The 24,373-nt window shown below is 36.9% G+C and overlaps 1 protein-coding gene across 13 annotated transcripts in view; it reads left to right on the top strand.

The window, feature by feature from the left end:
* CDK8 (cyclin dependent kinase 8) overlaps window positions 1–24,373 on the top strand; it is an 86,175-nt gene that overhangs the window by 46,087 nt on the left and 15,715 nt on the right. For 9 of the 13 annotated variants that reach the window (XR_012040456.1, XR_012040455.1, XM_072850453.1 and 6 more), the window contains 4 exons: window positions 16,717–16,774; window positions 19,565–19,696; window positions 21,891–22,034; window positions 24,118–24,187. Coding sequence is in view for 11 of the 13 variants with exons in the window: in XM_072850453.1 (XP_072706554.1) it covers window positions 16,717–16,774; window positions 19,565–19,696; window positions 21,891–22,034; window positions 24,118–24,187 (404 nt within the window). In the remaining 2 variants the exon portion in view is untranslated. The remainder of the gene's footprint in view (window positions 1–16,716; window positions 16,775–19,564; window positions 19,697–21,890; window positions 22,035–24,117; window positions 24,188–24,373) is intronic. The other 4 variants (XM_072850459.1, XM_072850461.1, XM_072850462.1 and 1 more) reach the window with 1 other exon arrangement.

The raw sequence follows: 24,373 nt of genomic DNA, 5'->3' as shown, positions 1-24,373 counted from the left end.
AAACCAGGCAGTAAAACTTAATGACTATTAAAACCACACAAACTTAGACTGCAGTTTGTCTTTATAATGGTGGAATCGAGGAATCTTAATTCATGTAAGATTCGCATAAAGTGAGTATATTCTGTATGAAACAGTAAAAACTGTAGGAAGACAACAATTGTCTATTGTGTTTTTTCTAGTCCTGGTTCATCTTTTACAAAGGAAATGCATACAAATCTTAGCAATAACTTAACTATTTAAATAGTTAACACTCTCTGCTGTTTTTTTTCTTACATGAAAGCCAATTCACCATTTCCATCACAGCAAGGGAGATGTTGATTATATTTGTTATCTTTGAATAGTGCTATGCTTGAGTAGTTACCTTTTCCATAAGTCTTTGAAACATACCAGTAAAATTTTTTCAACAAATAAATGCCAGTCCTTTTAAAATTTATTTGACTTGCATATTCTTCAGCTTTTTTTAATTTCATGACTGAGAGCAATTGAAAGCAGATTGTTTATTCATGCTCTGACTGTAGCAGGAAGGAAATAAGAACACTTCATGTAATTACCACAAAGTGCATCAATTATAGTTTTAATAATATTTTGAATTTAGTTATCAAGCCTGCTTGAAACATACTGCATTTTGCTGACTTCTTTTCCTAGTATTTTTTCCACTTTATGATATCCAGCTATTGGACTTCTTCCTGTACTCAAAGTGCTTATTCCACACTAAAAATAAGCATAAGCAGAAGACTGGCTGTATATCTATTTTCATCAATTTGCTTCCTTAATAGCATGAGGAAAGAGAGGATGGACTTAGCAGTGTGCTTGGAAGATTTCTTCAAGTAATAGGCTCAAAACAGAGGTCCCTTTGCATGTTACGGCAGTTTATATGCCATGTCTCCTAACATTTAAAAGTGCATCTTTATTTGATATTAGTGTGTAGTAGGTCTGTCCACAGAGTCAGGATCCAGTCTCAGCTAAGAGATGAGTGCCCCTCCACTGGTTTTGTGTGGTGACAGTAAGATTAGTCTGCAATTTAAATGAATAATATATTAACAAAATACTAAATTAGTAATAGGTTTTGCACTGAAACTATTTAAAGCGCTCATGTGGTGCAGCAATGTTTAAAAACATACCACCCCACCCCCCCCCCCCCCAAAAAAAAAAAAAAAACCCAAACAACCCACCAGAGGAAATCTCACAGCTCTTACTTGTCATGCTGCAGCTGAGACACTATGATGAAACATTTTTTTGGTTCCCAAATTTTCAGACTAAATTCCCTGCCCTATTTCTTTCTGCATGGTGTGAGTGGGTGCTGAACAGATGAATTGGCACTTGGCAAGCCAGGTATGGGAGCGGGTAACACAGCGCTGGGCTCCTGCTTCCCATTCCCCTCCTCCTATCTCTTGCCAAAGTAATGACAGTTTCTTAGCCTTTGTCAGTGACATCCATGCCCAAGTTAGTCTGGGATTGTGTCGCTGTGGATGTGACTATTTGCAAACTAGCTCTAGCACAGGATACTGCAGCCTATTTAATACGTTCCTAGTGGGCAGCTCACCTAAACTGCTGCTGTGGGATGAGCACTGTTTTTTAATAAGCTTTCAGGCAGACAAGCTTTAATACAGTTGGAACGTAGCTTCCTGGGACCTGGCCTCTTCCCAAGGATACCTGCTGCCAGGTTTGGGATTAGTGGGAACATTAAAGATGTTCTTTTAACAATAAATGAGGAGAAGCCACTGCCAGGGTGGTTTTTTGGAGACAACATCTTAGTCACTTTCCAGGCTCTGGTTGTGAATCACTTAAGTATGTACTTTAGGCAAAGTTAAATATATGGAACTTTTACCCTGCCAATTTACCATTTTCCACATTAGAGCTCTTGAATCCAAGGATGTCTCCCTCATCAGTATTCAAGGATTAGTTCAGAAATACAGGAATGCCCTTTGGTCCTGCTCTAGTGCTTACAAAACTGTGGTCATTTGAAGGAATGAACCTGAATGCTTAACAAATAGTGGGAAAAGCTGTGCACAATATTCGAAAGAAGTTAGCTTTTAAAAGCAGGGTGGTCTTCTACCCTGTTTAAGTATATAAACAGATAATAGGCATTATTTCCCAAAAGGTATTGTAATGACTTACGGGTGATTTGCTTTCAAAGGAGAATTAAAAACAAAACAAAACCAACCCAACCCAAACCCAATGACTGTTCTGGTTGTCAGCTGTTGCATTTCCCAAGATTTTTGTTTCCAAGGTGTTTGTCATTATGTAAGTGTGTGCTTTCATGAGATCACAAAAGAACAATGTGTCTGGCAGAACCCTGTTTTCTGGCATAGGCTTTAATAACATGCTTTCCTGTGAGTTGTAATTTACTATAATTCTAAATATTCTGTAGTTAAAATAACATTATCTAGTGTTTCTTAATGCTGCTATTTGCAGGGAACATGACTACTCCCTTGCCTGCCTTTCTGAGCATTTTCTTTATGTTTTAGATTAAACTTTCAAACCAGTAACTAATCAAAGTGTAGAAATGATTAGAAGAGACTGTAAGTACTTGATGTACATGCCAGTGACTTAAAAAAAAACAAAAAAACCCCAACAAAACCCGAAACTTCCTTTTTGTTTTTTTTATGAACTGCTGTGTAAATGAGAATCCATTAAGCTTGCTTCTTGGACAGTATTGTTGGCAATGGCCTGTTAGGTCAAGCTCTTGATTGAGTAATGTCTGTCAACTTTGTACAAATGCAGATTTGAAGCTAAAAATCCAGAGTATATTGCTGCAGTACTCCCAGCCTTCCAATCAGAAAAGTAGAAGGCATACTGCTTAGAGATCTTCAAATTCACAGGAGAGAAGCCTATAGAGATACATAAAATCATTTGCTTCATATAAGCACATCGTTGTGAGGCCACTCTCTTTGAAAGAGTGTAGCAATTAGGGGAGGTTCCTGAGGGGGAAAAAACCAAATGTCATTCCAGTCTTCAAGAAGGGCAAGAAAGAGGATCTGGGAAATTATATGCCAATCACTCTCTCCTTGATCACTGGGATGGCAATGGATCAAATCCTCCTGGAAGCCATTTCCAAACATTTAAAAGACATGAAGGTGATTGGGAGTAGTCATCATGGTTTTATGAAGGGGAAATCGTGCTTAGCCAACCTGAAAGCCTTCAATGACTAGCCTGATGGATGGGGGAAGAGCAGTGGATGTTGCTTATCTCGACTTTAGTAAGGCTTTCCACACTGCATCCCATAACATCCTTGTAGACAAACTAATGAAGTACGGACTAGGTAAGTGAAGGGAGGTGGATTGAAAACTGATTGAGCTGATGGGCTTGAGGATTGTGATCAGTGCCACAAAGGTGAGCTGGACACCAGTCACTAGTGGAGTGTCCCAAGGGCTGATACTGGCTTCAGTGCTGTTGAACATTGTCATTAATGACCTGGCCAATGGGACAGAGCGCACCCTCAACAAGTTGGCAGATGATCTCCAGAGGTGCCTTCCAGCCTGAGCCTTTCTGTGAATGTGTTATATCTTCACCATTTGATCTGTCTTGAAAAATTCAATTACTACTTTTTCAAAATCTAAAATCCAGCTCGTAAGAAATCAATGGTGAAGGCAGGGGAGGGAAAGTGGGAGCATAAGAAGAATATGAAAGATCAAATACCTCATATGGAATAAGGAACAATGTGAAGAAAGCAGTGAAATACAAAACCTTTCAGTGAGGAGGGCATTTTTGCGATGTATCTTGACTGCAGCAGGATGAGAGGGAGAACATGGTGCCATTTTCTTTTGAAAAAAGACGTTGTATCCCTAAAAGTTTTTTTGGAAGCTGAGTGGTCATAAAATGAAAGATACATTACTACTGGATCATCAAATTGTAACCAACTTTGGGTATGAAATGCTTGTGTAACCGCAGTATCTCTAGAAAGAGATACCAGAGTCTTGAGAGCTTTAAAAAATTTGTCAATTCTATAGAATTAAAGTGTTACAGAGATTCATATTTTTAGAGCACTCTTGGATTAGCCCTATGTCTTTTTTTTCTTAGCTGGAATACTATTCTTATTGTGCTTAAGGTAGCACTGAAATCAAATGGAAAAGATAAATGAAAATACAATAGTCAGTCTACTTCTCCAGTTGTATTTGGGTCTTCATTGCAAGACTTCCTGGTGATTTTGTAAATTGGCCATCGTTACAGATAGTGAACAGCTTTTTTAATTCATAGGCCACCTCCATTCAAGCAGTTCTTGAATATGAATGTAATCTTTCATAGCTTTTTACAGGTTGATCGTCTTCAACCTCAGATCTTATAAGCAAATGCAAGGTCATTTAACAAATTTTAAGTAAGGATCGTGAAAGGATAGAGTGAAACTCCAAGATTTATGATACTGTATGAGATGATACACCTGAAAATAATTTTTATGCAAGCAACTGGTGTTTAGCAAAAATGGGAAACCAATCCTAAAAGTTCTTGATAATCTTTTACCACATGATACTGTTAGATTCCCATTTATAGTAAGATGATGTGCTGAACAGGGGAACTTTTGGTAGATGTTTTTCTGATGGCAAGTGAAAAGGTTGTTTATAAACTTGATTCAAACGAAAATAGGGGTGCAAGGAGAGGTCAGAAATCTTACAATTTCAAGACGTTTTCCAAATCCACCTCTTAGACTACTGTTTTTATTCAAAGCCCCATTTGCTTGATGGTCAAGTCTAACCTTATCTGAGTATCATAAAGATGAGTAATTTTTTTTGTTAGCCTTTCATTATCTTCTGCAGGTGTTTCCAAAGGGTCTGACTACATTGGTTTGTCTGCTGTACTGACTTCTGTTTTGTTTTTTTTGGAACCTAAGTTTAGTTTATCAACAACTTTCTTGCTTCTTAGCTCAGTTTTTTTTTTTCATAAATAATTCTCAAAATAATTAATACTCTGCAGTGATAAAAGCTAAGTCCCACAAACTTGTCATTTACAACTGATGGTGATACTGGCAACACTTTTTTGCTCTATTCATGAACATATCTTGTTTTGAAACTACAGTAAACATAGTCCTTGTTCGAAGTTTCATTGGAAGATCAAGGTGGAGCAATGTATATATTATTAGAAGAGCTTTGCTAATTTACCTAGCTAATAATGTGACCAGACCTAGGCAGACTTACTCTTAGACTGTTATTGGCTAGAGGAAATGCAGGTAAAGTTTCTGAATTTGGAGTTCTGTAGTCAGTGAAAACTTCTACATCAAAGAAGTACAAGGTGCAAAAAAGAAACAGAAAAAGTAAGGCTGCTTATTTAAGCACTAGATGTCTTAGGGACAAATGAGTACAACACAGATGAGTATTTGGAGACATGAAGTTACATTACATGATTATTGGTATTTTAGTGAAGTATTTTTCACTTACCTGCTGCAGAATTGTCAGACACAAGAAGCAATAGAAGCAGAGTATTTTTTCCTGACATTTCTATGTATTTCTGTGTCATCGTAAATCAAATAATTTTTAACCTGTGATCTCAGACCAGTTAACAGGTAGTGAAGAACTGTTGCAAAAGGGGAACTGCAAATTTGAGGCTGAAAGTATCTTGTAGGTTTTCTTCATATGGCTATAAATGCTGTTGTGAAGAGTACTGCTTTTGTTGTCTCTCTCCTCCTTCCCCTCGAGTGCTTGATGGAATGTTGCAGGACTGATCTTTATAACCATTTACATCTTTACCTTACAGGGTATCAAATCAAGGCAGGCCTTTTCAGTGCCTTTCATCAAGAATTAATATCATTGCAGTGGCTTTTGAGAAGTTTGTTCTTGTTTGGTGGAACCTATATTTAATAACGGCACCAGAAACACATCTGTCTGCATATTGCATACTGACTTCCAAACTGAAAACAAGGTGGTGTTTTAGAGTTTTAGAAAGGAGAAATGATAGCATTGCTACTACAGTCTCTAGGAAAAATAGCTGAAAAAATGGAAACGGTTGTTGCATGTTCCACAATAAAAAACCTTTATGTTGGTCTACTGATACTGTGTGGCCGTAGCCTGGCTGCTTAAGGAGACAAAGCTTACCTGGGCATGCCTTTTTTTTTTTTGCTAGTTCCCCCAAGTAACTTTTATATCCGTTAGCAAATTCCAGATATGTTTGGTAAAATGATGTGGTATCAAAACAGTCAAAGTCTTTCAAATTTCGTGAAAAGCAGATGTCAAATAGAGGAGGACATGCGTTCTGGGAGAAATACATTGAGAGTTGCACCAGGGCCGTTTCAGTTGGGCTTGTCTGCACTCTAAAGGTCACTGGTCATTCATAGTGCACGCCTCTTGCCGCTGGCCCTGTACAAATAATCAAAACCAGATGGCAGGTGGGAAAGGAGCTTGAGGATTCTGGATGTGGGAAAGGCAGGCATAGGAGGGAGCTGGAATATGTGCAGTGAGAAATACAGGAGGAAGATCTAGGACTTAGGTGCTGAGGAAGTGGGCTTCAAGAGCTGCACTCATCAGAGAACACATCGTCTTGTTAAGAAGCTTCAGACTGAAAGACTTCATGATGAAAAAGAGAACAGGTGAATTAATAATACATAAAATATGTAAAAGATTAAAAAAACCCTTTTTTTTTTCAGTGAAGGCTTTTAACAAATATTTCATATCTTTGTTCTTTATTGGAATTATTGAAACCTCACAAGTGTCCTTTACCCCTTCACCCAAGAGAATAAGGGCTGATCTGACTGTAGTATCTTTATGCCTATAAGATTAAATCAGCCAAACTTACTAACAACTCCTGTTAACTATGCAGAATGCTCAGAAAGGCACTACCCATTTAAAATTATACATAATATATCTCTTCTGCAGGATCTCTGAATGAAAGTATAGAGAATCCTATAGCAGACTGATTAAACTGGGGGCAGGGGGAATATGTAGCAAAGCAGAAAGTTGAATAATTGAAATTTTTTTTGGTAGGAAAATTACACAGGTAATATAAAAAGTGTTTCAAAAAATGAATAGTTGTTTCCCAAGTAGTATCACATTTAAACAGAAAACGTTAAGGATTTTTGTGATGAATGTTTTAATAAGGTGTAAAATGAAGAAAAGTGGTTTTTTATATGGAAAAGTGTTTTGGGGGGAATATTTTTGATCCCCATATTGCTTACAAAAGCAATACCACTTACATTTTGTGTCAGTGTATATGGCACTTTGTCTCTGACTATGTGAGGAAAATTGGACTATTACGAGGTTTTGAAAGGTTTACTCACGTACGTTACTTGTGAAGTTGTAGGAGCTGCTTGTGAAAGTTGCCTTCATTGTTTAACTGTCCAAAAGGCTTGGACAGCCTAATAATGGTTCTTTATTAAACAACTTTCACAAGAAAGTATATAAAAATGTGGTATTCTGAAAATCTTTAGTCAGCTACCCAAAATTGTCTGACAGCTGAGGGATCCCATCACTTCATATGTGCCAAACTTGGCGTTTTCAGTCAGTCATTTAGTAGTTGTTACTGCAGCAATCTCAATGTCCATTTATACTGCCCTTGCAAAGGCTTCAGAAGAAGAAAATAAGTTGTTTGCAAAAGGAATGTGCGTTAAAACCTGTGCTAACTTCATTCTGTCATGCAGTGCAAAAAATGGGAGAGGAGGAGAGGAGGAGCAGCAGCAGGATGTAGCTCTTTGGATGTATGGAAAGATGGTCAGATGACCGTACTCTTCTTTTTCCACCCCCAGTTCATTTTCCTGAGTACTTCTGTGCTGTCATCATACCAAAAATGAAGATTTGGAAGTTTTCTATATTTCACAACTATTTTTTTAATTGAAATATTAGAAAATATTCTGCTTTCTTCTAGTTTCAGTAGCCGAGGATTTTTGAATACTGCAAAGGAGATTTCTTCCTAGTAAGTGTAATTACTCTATCATTCTGTCTTGAATTTCTGCACTTTTCAGAAAGCAGGATGCCCACGTGCAGAACCAGCATTCTTTATATAAAGAGGGCTCATTCCTTAAGGTGCTGTTTTGTCACATTTGGATTTGGTAAAATACTTTTGCTATTGCTTTTTTCAAGCTTAGAAATATTTTGCCTTTTTTAAATTCCAGGGCATTTAAGTAGCTTGATAACTAAAGTAGAATGATGTAATGAGAATTATATAGGTGTAATATATTGAAGAATATCATTCATATATGAATACCTGATACGTAGATAATTTTTATATCTATCTGTATATATATATGATTATTTTTTAAAAGTAATTTGAATCTGGTTTTATCTTCTAATAGCAAAAGTCCTGCCCAAATTAGGTGACATTTTGGGGATGCAAATACAGTAACTGATGGGCAGACTATACTAGATTTCTTTCTTCTCTGTAGCTTTAAACTTGTTCTTTTGTTACTAGCCTGTTTTTTAATGTGCTGGCTTTCCAAGATGGCCAGATATCTGATTATAGTGCTGGAAAGAGAGTAATGTAAGTAATCCTTCACTGTTTGAAGGCTAGCTCAGTCATCTCAGTGCATTGTCATGCAGTAGTGGTAGGTAAACTGTCTGGAATAACTCTCATATCCAGGTATATAAATACAAATAGAGGTAGGACTGCTACAGAGGAAAGGCATTCTGGAAACTTCAGATCGAATTCCTATTGTGAAGGTGATGAGCTGTACTAGCCAGACGGAAGAATTACCAACATAACTTCTGGTTCTGACATGAGAGAGGTATGGAGGACCAGAAGCTCTTTGATCACAAATGTACCTTTGAAGTAAAGCTTAGTCAATAAAAACCCTGTAGTAGGATTTGGTAAAAACCCTAGAGGATGATTTTAGAAAAACTTAGATGCAGTTTGCAGTTTAGTTTTGTTGGTTTTTTAGTACTTGTTACTAAACGTACCTTGTTAAGGTTGTGGCAAAGTTATCACTGCTGTGGAAGATAGGAATGTAAATTGTTACAAATACAGAAAATAGCCATAATTGTTTTGTCTGCATCCTGTTGTAGAAAGAAAATGCAATTATCTATATGAATTATCTCTACTCATAATATAGAGGAAAAGATGATAAGAAAACAGTCCTTTGATTAACTCTAAATCTGAGCAGTTTCAAAGTAGCCTGTGAAAAATTAACCTTATAAATAGGGCACACTTACCCCATGTAAAAGCTTGCTCTGTATGAACTCCCAGCTTTGTCCGACTTGCTCTGAACACGAGTGACACAAAACGTAATCTTTGGGGCGTTGTTTGAAATACTGTGTGTGTTCTGTGCACAAAGGTGCTTTAACAAGTAAGCGCAAACAAGGCCCGACCAACCACTGGAAAGTGCATAGTAATAAATTGTATAGGCTTTTACCTTTTTTATTTTTTCTTCATCCAGAACAGGAGGAGTTTTGTATTGGTCAGTCTAGGTAGGGTGATATGGAAGTGGAATAGATTAGAGTACTATTCAAATGAAAAACAAAAATAAAATAGGGCTGTCAAAGAAAATGGCATGGGCTACCACAACTGCATGCAAAACAAAGAGTAAATAAGGCAGTTTTCTTCCTTTGTGTGAAAGTATTAGACAGTATGAGATTACAGCACTACTGGATGCCTGTCAACCTGCAGAAGCTGCTCCAACGAGTGAGCAAAAACAGTACTTGGTTTTATGACCCATTCAAAATCCTCACTTGCGAGACAGAACTCAAAATTGAAAAAGGTGATGGAATTCTATCCGGAATAACGCAGTACCTAAAAACCAGTTTCAGTGCACACTCTCCTCTTGCATTTGATCCTGCTGTGACGTGTCCGCAGCATCCAGAGTTGTCCTGACCTATGGAGAATCACTTGTGTAGCAAAACCCACAGGAAATCTATTTCTGTGAGACTATTTGTTTTAATTTAAGTTTGTTATTACACTTTTGAGTGATGTGTTCATGATATTTGACATGATAGCAGCATTTTCCTGCAAAGTTGCTATAATAATGTTTTTGCCTATGATATCTATGTTTTCTTCCTTGAACTTAGTACAGAAAGTCATGCCCTGCAGCTTGTCCTGATGTACATTTTTAGGGAGTGGGAGAGTTGGCCTGAAAAAGTATAAGTAGATTTTGTTCTTTCAACTCGAATTCAGTTCCAATGAAGGTAATAGAAACGCCTGTGTATTAGGCTGTGCACAGGCTTTAGTCAGTTCCATTGCCCCAAGTTGGCAGTAATTGAGTGACAGCAACTGAAATAAATTCTTGGAGTGTGTTCGGAGCATAAAAATGTAATAGTGAGGCCAACAGCTTTCATCAGCCTGAAACAGAGATAAAATATGGTGATGGTAACTAGCAGAAGGCTTCCCTGGCATAGGTACGGCATCCCTCTATCTTTCATCCTATCCAAATACTTTCTGTACTTTAAAAATTTTTGAGCATGTGTGCTTTGATAATTTAGGGTTTTGCTTTTATTTGGCTGTTTGTTACTGGTAATTTTAACGCTTCCTGATTTTAATGAGAATTTATTTAGAAGCTTGTTTTGTTTTTTTTAAACAGCTCTGAGATGGTCTTTATAAGAAGATAATTAACAGGAAGTATTCAATTAAAATTGATTTTTAAAAAAAATTTCCTAGTTCTTTTCACAATTCATGTATTTTAAAATTAATTTAAGTTAATTTAAAAAGAAGACTTCTAATATTTAGATTTAATACATGTTGGGTTCTGCGGAGCCATTGTTTTCACCAAGGTTTGTGGTGGTCTTTTGATGATAATTTATCTTAAAGTCCCAAATCAGTTAGATGTGACTGAAATTAATTACTTTAGTTGTGAATGCACATCTTTGAATTCAAGGAAATAAATTAACTCCAGGAGGGTGCTGATACTGTCATTTGAATATGGTTGTATTAACACTTTCATTGTGCTAGAGTACTATTTAGCATTGAATTAGTCAGTTTTGTTTAAAGTGGAAAGAGAACTGAATTATTTTCTTTAACCATAAAATGTTAAAAAAAAAAAATCAGTTCCAATCTCTAAGAATGCAATAGGAGAGCATCCCACCTTGATAATAAGGAAATGTTTTGGTGTATGTTTTGATTACCTGAAGATCATCAAGGTTGTTCAGACAAACCTTAAAAGCCTGAATGTTTTGCGGGTCACAGACCCTGAGATGGGGTGTGAATCTTGCAAGGCTAGCTGAAGGCTAGTAGGTTTTTGCTGCACAGTTTTACTTGTCACAGGACCTAACTGGGAAGTGATAAATACTTTAGATTTCTACCCCTGTGTCACGGAAGTGTTCTTTCAAGTAGGCTATAACTTAGTAAGCCCTTGCAGTTGTCTTTCAAAACCTTTGTGGGTTTTTTTTTCATGCCACTGAATTACGAACTTCACAGCATGACATTTTTAACTTACTTGTGTTTCGTGCTTCTCAGGCACTTGCTCACATACAGCTGAAGATGTTGAATTTTTTTGGTATGATTGTGGGGTTGTGCATTTGCATCTGTTTCTGTATTGTTTAATATAATACTTTGAAGTCTAAAATGTTAGAAGTCATTCATTCTGAATCTTAATAGAATAATTGTTGAGGCCATGATTGCAAAAGCAAAATAATTTAGGGATAGAAGTACTTTGCTAAGTATTGTTCTTTTTAAGTTAAACTGCTTTTTTAAAATGAAAACCAATGTTACACTTTTTTCAATTATCTTGGCTCATCACAGGTAGAAATGAGTGGGACGGTCAGTTCTGAAAATTGGTGGCACAGCCATTAATGACGCACAATTAGCGGTTAACAGAAGTCACTGGTGTGACTCACCCCATCACTGTGAACCCTCTACTGAGTAATGTTTTAGTAGCCATACTCTTAAGTATGGGATTATCCAAATGAAAATTGGTTAGGATGATAATAAAACCTTATTAAAAGGTGCATTAAAAGGGAGGTATAAAGAGGGCGAGTCTGTTCATAAATATACATGGGACTACTGCAAACAGATAATAAATGGGGGGGAAAGGTAGCAGCTACATTGTAATATCATACATAATTCAAAGGAATTTTGGTTACTCATTGACAGGTATGTTTAAAATTAACCTTTGAAAACTAACGAGTTCAAAAGCAGCCTAGTAGCAAAAAATATGTGGAGTAATAGTTCCTACAGCCCTGGTTTGATGCTAAAAGTAGTAAGTATCAAAGATCACAATGGCTAAGCTGTCCAAAAATGCCAGGTTTTTTTCCTCACTGCTTTGGTGAGTAAAACTTAGTGGAAGGAGGACCCAACAGCAGAATGCCTTTCCTGGAGCATGAGAAAATGTCTTGTGTTTTCCAGACATCTAGTATGCTGACACACAATAAGTAATCATCTCCCGCTCCTATGAATAACTTGCTGTGCACAACAGGAATGTTGTCTTTTTTTCATATGATCACATCTCATCAAGACATAGATTGGTATAATTTTCATGGTTTTTTTCATTTTTATCTTCAAAATAGAAGACCAAATAAGTTCTAAAGACTGAGTTTCCCCTCTGAATGAACACAAACATTTTCAGTGTATGTTAAGAAGCAGTATGTGACTGCAATGTTTGTTCAAATGGAACGATGATTAAAAAAAAAAAAAAGAAAAGAAAAAATAAGTAGCAGTCCTGCAGAACAGATGTGAAGAAAATGCATGGCTCATAACCTTAACATGAATCAATAGCCTTACACTGCGAGGCAAAACCAGATACCATACTGGGGCTGTATAAAGCAGAAGATGCTGTGCAAGGCATGTAAAACGATCCCTCTGATGCATTTAGCATTAGTGAAGCCTCGGCAGGAGCAGTGTGTAATTTGGAGCACTGGAGTTCAAGCAAATAGGTGGCCCAAGGCAGAACAGCTAGAGGGAAGCAACAAGAACGATCATACAACTAGAAAAAATAACTCACTAGGAAACACTGAGCAGAAGAGTTCTTTTAATCTAGTTGATAGGACTGAATAGAGATGTAGATCTTCAGAAGTCCTTGCAGTGAAGGAGTGGTTGTCTACTCTTTCTGCTGATGTATAAGATAAGAGGTAATAGGAGTAACCTCATTTGTTGTGTTAGAAGCAAAGGAAAAACACTGAAATGAAGAAGAGTGAAAGAGAAAAGATTGCATGGGAATTGTGCAGCCTTCATCATCAGAGACTTGAGGATCAGGGTGAACGGAGAGCGGTATCGTGCCAGGTCAGGCAGATGGAAGAAGGTGACTGCCTGAAGTTCTCTGTAGATCTGTGAACCTGTCGGTATGGCCTCTGGTTGTTTTAGCTCCTTTATTTGAAATTAGCCTGCTTCTTAGGATTTCTGTTTGCACTTTGCAAATAATAATTAAATTAGAAGTACCTAAAAATATTTCCGTGAGGATCTTTGTTCTCTCTTCAGTAGTAACAGTGATTAAATGCACAAGATCAGGATTTGTCTAGAAATCGCACAAGGAGTCAGTCCTACAAAGCCAGATCCAGGACAAGATAGGATCTAGTTGCTGTGCCATGGTCACAAGGCCATTCTTCCATGAGAATGAATTTTTCCCCTGCTGCTGCGGTGGGCTGTTGGGGGGGAAGGGTGAGTTTTCTTCAATTTCGTTGTATGGAGTTGTCAAAGTTGTTTTGTTGGTCTCCGAAGTACTCAGCTGCACATCGCTGCATGGCTCTTCACATTCGGTTTAGGATCATAACAGCTTTCTCATTTGCATTTGTCTGGCATGAGCAAATTGTTTTACTTGAAAGCAAAAGTAAATATGCCACTACTAGAACAAAAATGAGTGACTTTTTAAAGTTGATTGTAGTTATTAAAAAAAGATAGCTGTTTTGAAGTAGTGTGTTTTCAGAACACAATATAAAAATTGCTGAAAGATTCTTCTTCACTTGCTCAGTGCAAGTGATTTGAATAAGCACTTTAAACTTTCATTTTCTCTGGATAATTAAAATTAAACTGAAATTTAACAAATTAAATCGAAGCTTGCCCAGATTTCTCCCTTCTGTTTCTAATGACTGCTTATTTTTCTTTGCAAATCGATTTCTAGTATGTAATGGGTTGCCCAGAGACACAAATCTGGGGAGTTGTTCTTTTCTCCGGATGGTGGACTTGAGTCAAAGATATCTAACAAGGATCTCTGACCCACGTTTTGACTTTTGTTAGTGGACTTGAATGTTTTTCAGGGGGTCCTTAAAATGCTTGTTTTAGAAATGCCAATACTGTCCCTATACTGCTTTCTGATAGATATTCCCCTATTGAATTTAAATACTGATTAATGGTCTTGTTTGGAAAATTCTTTCAACTAATGATGTTGTTCCAGGCTACTGATGCAATAATTCTAGGAATGGGAACCTTCAGAATAAGACCTCAGATTATAAATTTAATTTTTTAAATCTTTAACTGTGATGTTTTATCTCTTTACAGTGATGTGACTATATCAATATTTTTGTCTGTAGTAAGAATCTTGTTTCAAACAGAGCTGTTTCAGTGAAGGGCCTTTGACTCTAGAAAGAGGTGAACTGCTGTGAATGGTTATTCCAGAATCGACTGAGGTGGTTTTTTTATTTTGCGGCTTTAGAAGACTCCTACACGGATTTCTAAATTGCCTGTATTTTTAAACGTTTTCTGTAAATCCTGAGAGGAAAAAAAAATCTGAGTGTGAATCAAGCTGTAGCTACTTATTTTGCTAACCAGTACTGTCTCATCTCTTTGTGCTTTCTTTTCTCATCTGTACCTACCTTGAACTTAGGGTAGAAGATCTTTGGGCAGGAATTGTTACCCAGTGCTGTGCTGGTTAATCATCTGGCATAATGGAGTCTTTGTGTGAATATGGCTCCTTGTCCCTATCCAAATCCGAATAGTAAAATGTTTTAAGGTAAAAACATCATGAGGATGTTACAAGCATTTTTGTAGAGTGTTATCAACCTGTGAAAATGCAGGGGGAGAAATTATACTTTAGGTCAGTGTATTATTTATCTGAAGAATTTTAGTGCCTGTGTAACATATCGTTAACTCTACTCAAAAAATATTAATTAATTATAAAAAATAATAAAAATAATTATTAACATCCCAGATATATTGAAGCAGCTTTTGTAAAAGATATGCATATTTTCTCTTTGAGTCACAGCGTAGCAATAGAATGGTTTATGTGGTGAAATGATGTGTTTTCTTACCTAGCAGTTTGAATTGCTTTAAACTTGAATTTAAAGATTTATGCTGCTTGTTTATTTCTAGGACTTTTCTAGAAACAATCAAAATTGAATGCTTTGCGAGCTATGTGTCCACATACTGCATTTTTTTTTAATGTTGAAGCAATACTTACCTGGAGTGTTTGCCTTTATTAAAGAAAACAAAATGGGGGGTGGTGGTGGTATGGGACAGAAGTTCTTCTGCATATCACTAATGCAGCACAAGTTGGATCTGTTGTTATTGCTGTTGGAAAGATAATGGGATATATCTTACCTCTTTGATCACAGTCAAGATATGACATTTTCTTCCGTCTTTAACCTGCTCTCAGAGAAGAGATGCAACATCTCAAATTCCTTTCACATGTTTTGTACGTGGATTGTACAGTTTCAGAAATCCATGTTGGAGCCTTTCATAAGCAGTAGTAATTCAGTTTCTCAAGGAAATTTTTTGCTGGATTATTAATTTTTTGCACCTTGTTTTACACAATATGAATTACTACTAGATTGATATCAAATTGTGGTCTTTTGTCTCTTTGAATGTGTTTACACCAGAGCCTGATAGATTCAGGAAGACTTGAGAATTTCCTGGAATACGTGGTTGGTAAATCACACTAAGATATTAGGCTTTATTATATTAACTTTTAGGTAGCCTAAACTGTCTCGCTGGGGTACTTTTTACTTCAGATCAATTTAAACAGGGAAATCGGAGCAAGAGCTGTAACTCAGCCTTATTGTAATTCTTACAGTTCACAGTTGAATAGGAGCCCCTGTTTTGCCCAGGGTTTACAGTATGAGTGGGTATCTAAATCACTCCATTTCAAAACAAGTCTAGTATAAATTTTCAGCTTTAGTTGTGAATTTCCTGACTTTTTTCCCCTGCAAAACAAGCACTGCAGGTTTGATTTATATAAACAGTGGTAGCATTTGAGGAATCTTCTTCTGACTGCAGATGCTGAGACTGGATTATGAGCAACAGGATGGCAGAAAATGTAGGATTAAGAAGTGAGTGGTTATGTTTCTAACCAGTTGAACTCTAGCTCAATTCTTTAACTCGCCTCCCTAGTAAAAGAAAGAAAGGGAAGATGGAGAGAAAAATAATGTAAAGGCAATGCTTTCCAGTTTTGCAGCTGTCTGAATTGGTATACACTTGTAAATAGGAATAATTTAGATGATTTTTCTCTCCAGTAGAAAGTGATATGGTAATGTTTAATCTGCATCTCGGGGGTTTTTTTATGTCAAAATGTGTCTGCAAACGTGCCTAACGACCTTGGGCAAACATGTGGGTAGAGCTGGCTTCCCATGTGGTAGAGCTGTGCTGGGGGTGCAGGGTGGTGGGCAGCAACGGGACTGCCTCCTGCCAAAAGATCTAGGGCAATTTTGGTAGAAATCCTGGCAGCTTGGCGACTGCCAGCTCGTGCGGGTCGAGGACAGACACCAGGGTGTCAGTCAGGGAGCGCGGTGCTGGAGCGTGGAAGCGCCGAAAAGAAACGTGAGGAAGATGCAGTTAGGGAGAGCCTGTGTCTGGGTCCTTGCACAGCTTTACTGTGACAGAGAAACTTGTCATTTTTATCAAAACAAAGTTGGTTTAAAACTGGCAAAACAAAGCTTAACTAACTTTTCAGAGACTAATGTTTAGGTTTATCGTGGTATATGTATTGTATATTTATTTTTTTTTCCACAGAAACCTGCTAATATTTTAGTTATGGGTGAAGGTCCTGAGCGAGGAAGAGTAAAAATTGGTATGTTTATATCTTTGATAAGTCCCAGTGTAGCATTTAAGTTAGAATGTTCTGAAGGTGCAGTCGTACCACCTAAAGTAGTCACTGTAATACTAGTATGTGCCTGGGCACATTGCCTAAATGCTGTTTTCTGAGTGACTGGCTTCTTGACATTAGCCCCATGCACCAGTTCTGCCGATGAAATGCTGTAGCCTCATCAATGAAAAGTGGAAAATGTCGTTATATGTTGTTTAAGGGGGTGTTTGTGTGGGGTGGGGGATTTTGATATGGGAATAAAGATGAGAGCTAGCTAGGGGAAAGGAGGAGAAAGACATGGGATTTTAAAATTTCCTCCATTTACCCCTGTAATGCCATGACATTATCTTGCTGCTGCTTATAAAATCTAAATAGGGAACTACTCACTATTACAAACCTTAAATTTTATAATGGAATCAAAGGTGGCATCTAGCCTACAAAATGTTCTTGAAAGGGTAGACAGGTCCCTTGGAGATAAATGCAAGGGATCTTAAAGTCCAGAAAACACAGTAATCCAGCCAAAATGCTTAGTGAGAACTACTGCTAAATGCTCAAACTGGGGTGTACCGGGCTAGGAAGGACCCAACACTTTCCCCACTATTGTAACATTTTCTGGTGGGAGTTACTATTCACAGTGAGAGGATAATTTGTAGAACTTCAGTTGTTTTAAATTAAAGTAAATAAATAAATAAAAATTAACTGTAGTCTAACAGTAATAAGCTATACCATGCTGTGCGTTAGTGTGGCAGTGCTGTGACAGCAGACTGCTAATGCACAGCCTACTTATATTTGTTATGGTAAGGCAGCCCTGTTTGGAAGGGTTTTTTTAAAGCTAGGTCATCTTTTTCACTTCCCTCTGGCTTTCTTTATGAGATTATTCTTCTGCATTGTTGCTCTGTACTCTTACTGTTTTGTTTATCTGAACTATATTGTTAATCAGTAGTATAATGATTCAGGGTAGCATTTTCTTGGAGCGTTCAGTGCTGCTCTAGTCCTTCCCTCGCCCTTGGAAGTCCGAGGAGCAGACGGGCCAGGGCTGAACACTTCTGCAGATCCTACCCTGAAAGTTTTTAATGCCCTTCCGAGGTTTAAGGTTGACAGTAGAGATTGAGGTCTTCTCCGTACAAAACAGCTACAGCATGGACAGCGGAAGGGAAAATTTCTTCCTATTACCTTATTCTTCACAGAGCGGTTGCTTCCAAAATTGAGAATGTAGGTCATCCTCTGGGCACGTTCATGTTCAACTGTGGTGGTGATATTTGCTGTACACAACTACTTGCTAGTAATTGCACATAGACCACCCATTTATTTCTTAATTGATAGTTTTGAATTAATTTGGGAATAAATTAGAGCACAACTAAATTTAGTCAGACTGCGTTAATGGACAGGTGAAAGATTCTGTATCGGACCACCAGTCCTCTGAGCCATCCGTTCCCAGTGGGGGAAGAGGGAGGGGGACCCTGGATTTCTAAGTGTGTTATCAAGATGTAGAAATTTTTTTTCTTATTTTCTTAAGATATTACCACAGCAGGAAAAAAATGCAGAAGTTATACCCATACCAAGGGCTTCCACTTTTCCAGTGTAACTAATTTTTCTAAAAAATACATAACTGGTATTTAACTTAAAATAATTTTTATAGGCTTTTTGTGTCATTTTGAGTCATAAATTCACTTTCTGCCAACAATTTTCCTTATTTTTCATACTTACTAGTGACTTGATCATATCTTGAGTAATCGATATTTTAATGTAGAAAACTGTAAAATGTTTATCTTTTTAAATGCATTAAAATGATCATAAATAGGAATGCATATGAAAAAAAATACTAAGGATTGTGTAGTCAAGTTAGAGACCCATATTTACACTGCAGTGTTCCCTCAATCAGTGGGCTATAGCATGTAGGTCCTTTTCCCTCAGAATGGCTACTCATCTCATTTCATTTGAGTCTTTCTCAGCATGTGTATATCCCTGCACCACAGAGTCCCTCTTTCTTGGGATTTGGGGAGTGGTGGGTCGGGAAGGTGATTTGGTGGGAGAAGGTGCATGTTTTAGTCTCTGCCCATTTTTTTCCTGTATCAGTTATATTTGGTAGTTCAGACAGCTTTTAGGCAGCTGTATACCACCAATTCTAAAAAGCAGTTTTTAATGATATAATGCCCCCAAACAGAATTTTAAATTCATAGCCTAAATGGTATTTAGTACTGGTATCTTGATACTGGAAATATGTCTTGACAGAAAATCAGCAGGGAGGCAGATGCTGTAGGCTTAGTTGCTTTTTTCGTGTGAAGGAAATCTTGCTACAGCTAACTTCATGAGGAGGGAGCTTTTGTGATGTGCATGTATGTATTATAAATCATTCTAACCTTTGCAGAACTTGCATTTTGCTCACATTTAAAATGCTGCTTCTTGAAAGACCATCCTGTAATAACGGAATATTTTACCCGAGAATATCAGGTAAAATGAGTCAGGATTTACCAGTGTCCTGAGAGAAGTGAGTTGATGCGCTTTTTCAGAACAGTGGTTAATTCTTTGTTCTAAATGGCTCATGTTAGTAATGATTTATAATGATATACTTTATAGGTGATGACATCCAGTAACTTCTACAAAAGCTTTAAGAAAATCTACTCACAGAATTCCTATCTGCTACAGTCTGCGTTTGTGTTTTATTTAGCACAGTGATGGTAGCGCTAACAAGTAAACTCAATCAGTTCGTTTAAAAAAAAAATATAGTTGGTAGTTTTCCTAAAAGTTTAAAGCATCTCTCTTTGAATTTTGCAGCTGACATGGGCTTTGCCCGATTATTTAATTCACCTCTGAAGCCTTTAGCAGACTTGGATCCAGTAGTTGTAACGTTCTGGTACCGAGCTCCAGAGTTGCTTCTTGGAGCAAGGCATTATACCAAAGCTATTGGTAAGTAAATTGCATAAAGAACAAAATAGTAAATTTTTATCCAAAGTGTACCCAAATATTGAAGCATTGATAAATAGTACAAAGGACAGTAGCTGAGTTAAAGGTACGTTACTGATTCTTGAGGAAATACTAAACTTTGACACATTGTTTAGTTTACCATGGTCTGTGGCTAGATATAGGAATGAAATATTTCTGGATTTTGGCTCCAAATGCCCTGCGATGCAATATAATTTTATATGGCTTTCACACAAGATTTTCATAAATGCTGTTAGAGGTTATACAAAATACAGATGCATCTTTGAACTATTAGTAGAATCCGTATGATGATGATGGGCACAGTGCATTCATTTTATTGCAGAGGTTTTTACCTAGTGTAATAAATACATTAAATAAGGAATGTGCAGAATCGAGAATATATTGGCTGCACTGAAGCTAAACTGTAAAAATAAGCTGCATTTTAGCCTCTCTCTGTGTCTTTTTCAAAGCACAAGTGTGAACAGGAATTGCTTGAAGTAGTGAGATGTGATCAGGGTCACGCAACAGGCTAAGCTGTGACGCTGCATCAGGCACATCCAGAAAAACCGAAGCCTCAGAGAACGTGGATGCTGTGAGGATGGCATTAGTTACATCAGCTTAATGCTGCGTCCTCCTCACCACTTAATACATACTTACCAGTCTGAATTTTAACAGCTTTGGCATGGTGCAGTTGACTTCACTGCCGGTCTCTGCTCTTGCCAGTTTGGGGGTAAGGGATCGTCGATGGCAGGAGAGTTGTGTGCTGTGGCTGTAGGACAGGGGGAACAGCCCCGTAGCAGGCTGGAGGGAGGTTCACCTTTAGTAGATGTGAACAGCTTTGCTATGGAAGGGAGAGAGACTGTAGGAAAGAGGACTGTGAAGTTTTTCTCTTGCTGGCTGGTTTGAACAATATGTTAAAGCCTGGTAACCATTTCTGGGGAAATAACTTCCCCTGCGACACTCCACTTACTTTGCACAAACGTGGACTTTGTATGTCGGCATACACGTTGTTGTTTCTGTAACCTGAAATTCTTTCCTCAGACCTTTGCCATTATTTTTTTACGATCGTGTCAGTGGTTTTGTCAGAAATTCTAACGTTTATGACTTAAATTTCATTTATTTTTCTGTTAATTCTGTATTATTTTTCTGTTAATTCTGTATTTCTTTCATAGATACATTTCTTTATATATTCCTTTTAACTGCTTCCTTATTTTGTTGTATTCACATGTTCCTTCACTTTACTGGCATTTTCTTCTGCTTGCAGCATGTGAAACTGTTGTGAAACAATGTGAAAACGGATGGTCTTAGCCTTTAGTACATAATTTTTTTTCAGCATAGATAAAAACTGGCTGTATACAAACACTGAGTAGTGGGGTTATGCTCTCTGCATCATTTGCTTTTGTCCTTGTTCATGACCTTTTCTTGTTCATTCAAGGTTCAGTGTAGCGTTACTTTATGTAAGTTAAAAATTGCATTTGTCTGTACTAGAAAAAAGATCAAGAAAACAACTGGGAAAATTCAGGCTATCTGATTTTGCAGATTGGGACACAACAGTTAAAACAGAAAGGGCTTTTTTTTCTTTTTCTTTTTCTTTTTTTTTTTTAAATGAATGTTATCAAAAAAAGGGGTGAGGTATGTGGGCATGGAGCAATTTTCTTGTTACTCTCTTTCCGCAAGGCTTTATAGATAGCATTTGGCTTATTCCAATATCACTCCTTTTCAACTTGTATTTTTTGGGTCATTTAATACTTATTAAACCCAGTGGCTGATCAGAGAGGGTGCATTTCTTGGTGGGGACAGTATGGCAGCGGATGGGCAAGATGTTGGTTGGCTGTTCTTCGTTTGTATTTTATGTGTGGACAGTTACCCAAATAGTTTCATTTTTTTTTCTTAATCAGATTAATTTTTTACAGCAATAAATGGTAACTACACTTTAAAAACCCCACAAAAACTTGTATGATACTCTCTCAGCTCCTGTGTAGTTACTGAATTGTGTACCTCTATCTGTAAGTAAAAGGAAAAGTTGAGGAAGTCTTGCACTTCTGCAATAGAAACTTGAAATTTTCAATGCAGGGACCTTATCTCTGATAAGCTAAAAACTAATATTCTACCTCACCAAGATGCTTTTGGAAAGATTAATTTGATTTTTTTTTTTAATTTCTGTTCTCCTTTTTTAAAGATATTTGGGCCATAGGGTGTATATTTGCAGAGCTGCTAACATCAGAGCCAATATTCCATTGTCGACAAGAGGATATCAAAACTAGTAATCCTTATCACCATGACCAGCTGGACAGAATATTCAATGTAATGGGATTTCCTGCAGGTACATACTATATTTTTTTATCACTGCTGTTCAAAGAAAAGATTAGCTGTATTGCTTTCTTTGCATAAGAAGGTGGCATCTGATCAAAGCCACAAAGATGTTCAAACACAATCTTTATTTCAAGAGTTATAAATCTAGAATCTAATGGTCATATTAGATATTTTTCCTGTTATTAATGATAGGGTTATCTTTGTGTATACATGTACCAGTGTTTCATAATTTTAAAAGATCATATTTAATGGTGGACAATTAAAAATCAGAAGGAATATTTCTGTGTTTCTTCAGTACTGATTATAGATTTGGAAAGTGACTGATGATTGTATGAAACCAAGCAAAAATCTATGCATTTAGTGAATATTATGCAGATGTTTAACTCATGCTAAATTAAACATAGCATTTGGAAGTAGGGGAGGGTATTTCATTTTTTTTTTTTCCCTGGTAGAAAGCTTGTGACATGGAGAAAATTTCTTTATTCCAAAATGGAACAAAGAACTGGTTGCATGAACCAAAACAAGTTACAATGTGAATATCACTTGTTGCATTTTCCACTCAGTGTTGGTCATATCTTGTTTTTCTGCAGACTGTCTTGCATCTTTTTGGTCAATGCTTTGTCTTCTAGTGTTCACATGATCGCAGATGTCAGAATAACAGGGGCCTTATTTTTACTTTTTGATCATCTTTCCCATCACTCCTTGTGTTCCCTGCTGTTGTCCATTCACTATTAATAATCTTTTTCTTTATTGTTCTGGTGGACTTCCTTCTTCCTATCACATGAATTTTGTGGTCTTTTGTTTGCGTGGTTATAGAATTTTGTTATTAAATTCACTCTTATTTTTCCCTTTGATTTTTGTTTTGTCCTGTATGTACTTCATTGCTTCTGTACTGGTGTATGAGATTCCTGGAAGTGTTGCCTTTGCATCTTAAGTACTTTTATTTTCTTGAAAATCTCCCTTAATTTTGCATCTTTAAGCAATACTGTCCTTTTCTGCTTTTAGCCTAGAATTTTACCCTTTTCTTAGGCTTTTCTTACTTCATTTGGGTTTCACATTGTCTTTGTGTAGGTTACATAAATAGACGATACTCTTATTATTGTTTTCTGATTCGTTTAAATAATCCTTTCTAATGGTCTGCATTTGATTTTTGACGGTCTTTGGTTCTTACTGAGAAATATTTTTCATTTAATTGCAGCAAATTTTTTGCTTTTTAATTGACACTTGCCATATTTGAAACATTTTCACATGTCTTTGTGATATGGGATAGGGAAAGAGGAGAATCTTTTATTTAAAGAAATAATAATTACATAATTAATCTGTGATTTCTTTATTCACTTAATATTTTTAAGATCCCAGTGTTCTGCAATTGTGGTAAGACTTAGTAAAGATTTGACTTGAATCAAACTACTTGCCTACAGGGCCTTTTCAGGAGTTACAGAGCATAATACATTTGAGGCTACGTGCTGTCAGTGATTTTTTTGTTTTATTTTTAAATCCATTTCAGGCTTTGTCTACACAGAAATTGAGATGAAATATTCTTTAATTCGACTGTGCAAATGTTACTTTTTCTTAACCTTTTGTTGGCTAACAGTATTTCTTTTATGTTGATACAGCAGGATTTTACACAGTACCCTGGGCATTTTCCTGTAACTAAAGACAGTGCTGTCAGAATGGAAAATGCCTTAGAAGGAGACAGCGTTTGCAGGAGTCTTGTGTACTCCTGTCCTGAGATCACGACTGTGCCTGAATAAATTAAATAACAGTCCTGAAGGGTGCAAGTACAGTGGCTGACATGTTTTTCTTTTGGGCATATGGTGATCTTCAGTGTAGCTGCCAGCTGTTTTTTTAAAGTTCTTGAGTTAATCAGCACACAACTGGAACCTCTTAGGTGTTGGTATTGTGAAGATTTATTGTGAAGAGGTGATGAAGGAATATGAGCCAAGGAGTACAAAGAAATAAGTAACTGCAAGGTTAGCGAAGCAGACTAAAAAAAAAAAAATCAGGGCTACAGAGATACTTTGAAAGTCTTTGTTTTACCTGGGGGAGGGGGGGGGAGAAAAAAAAATTATTAATAAATATTGATTTTGCAGATAAAGATTGGGAAGACATAAAAAAGATGCCTGAACATTCAACTTTAATGAAAGATTTCCGGAGAAACACGTAAGTCTCCTATGCTAAATTTCTTGTAGCTCAGGTTGTTTTCTATGTAGATGCCAAACAAGGACTATGAAATGGTTATGACTTAGATTGTGAAAAAAGAAAAATAAAGTTGTTTCATAATGGTGAACGTGGCCTGTTGAGGTGGTGTGAATCAGAAGAGTAGCCAGAGATGAGACTGTAAATGGT

This window comes from Ciconia boyciana, chromosome 1 (genome assembly GCF_034638445.1).
Source record: "Ciconia boyciana chromosome 1, ASM3463844v1, whole genome shotgun sequence".
NCBI classification, from domain to species: Eukaryota; Metazoa; Chordata; class Aves; order Ciconiiformes; family Ciconiidae; genus Ciconia; species Ciconia boyciana.
This window is presented reverse-complemented; position numbering and strand designations above follow the sequence as displayed.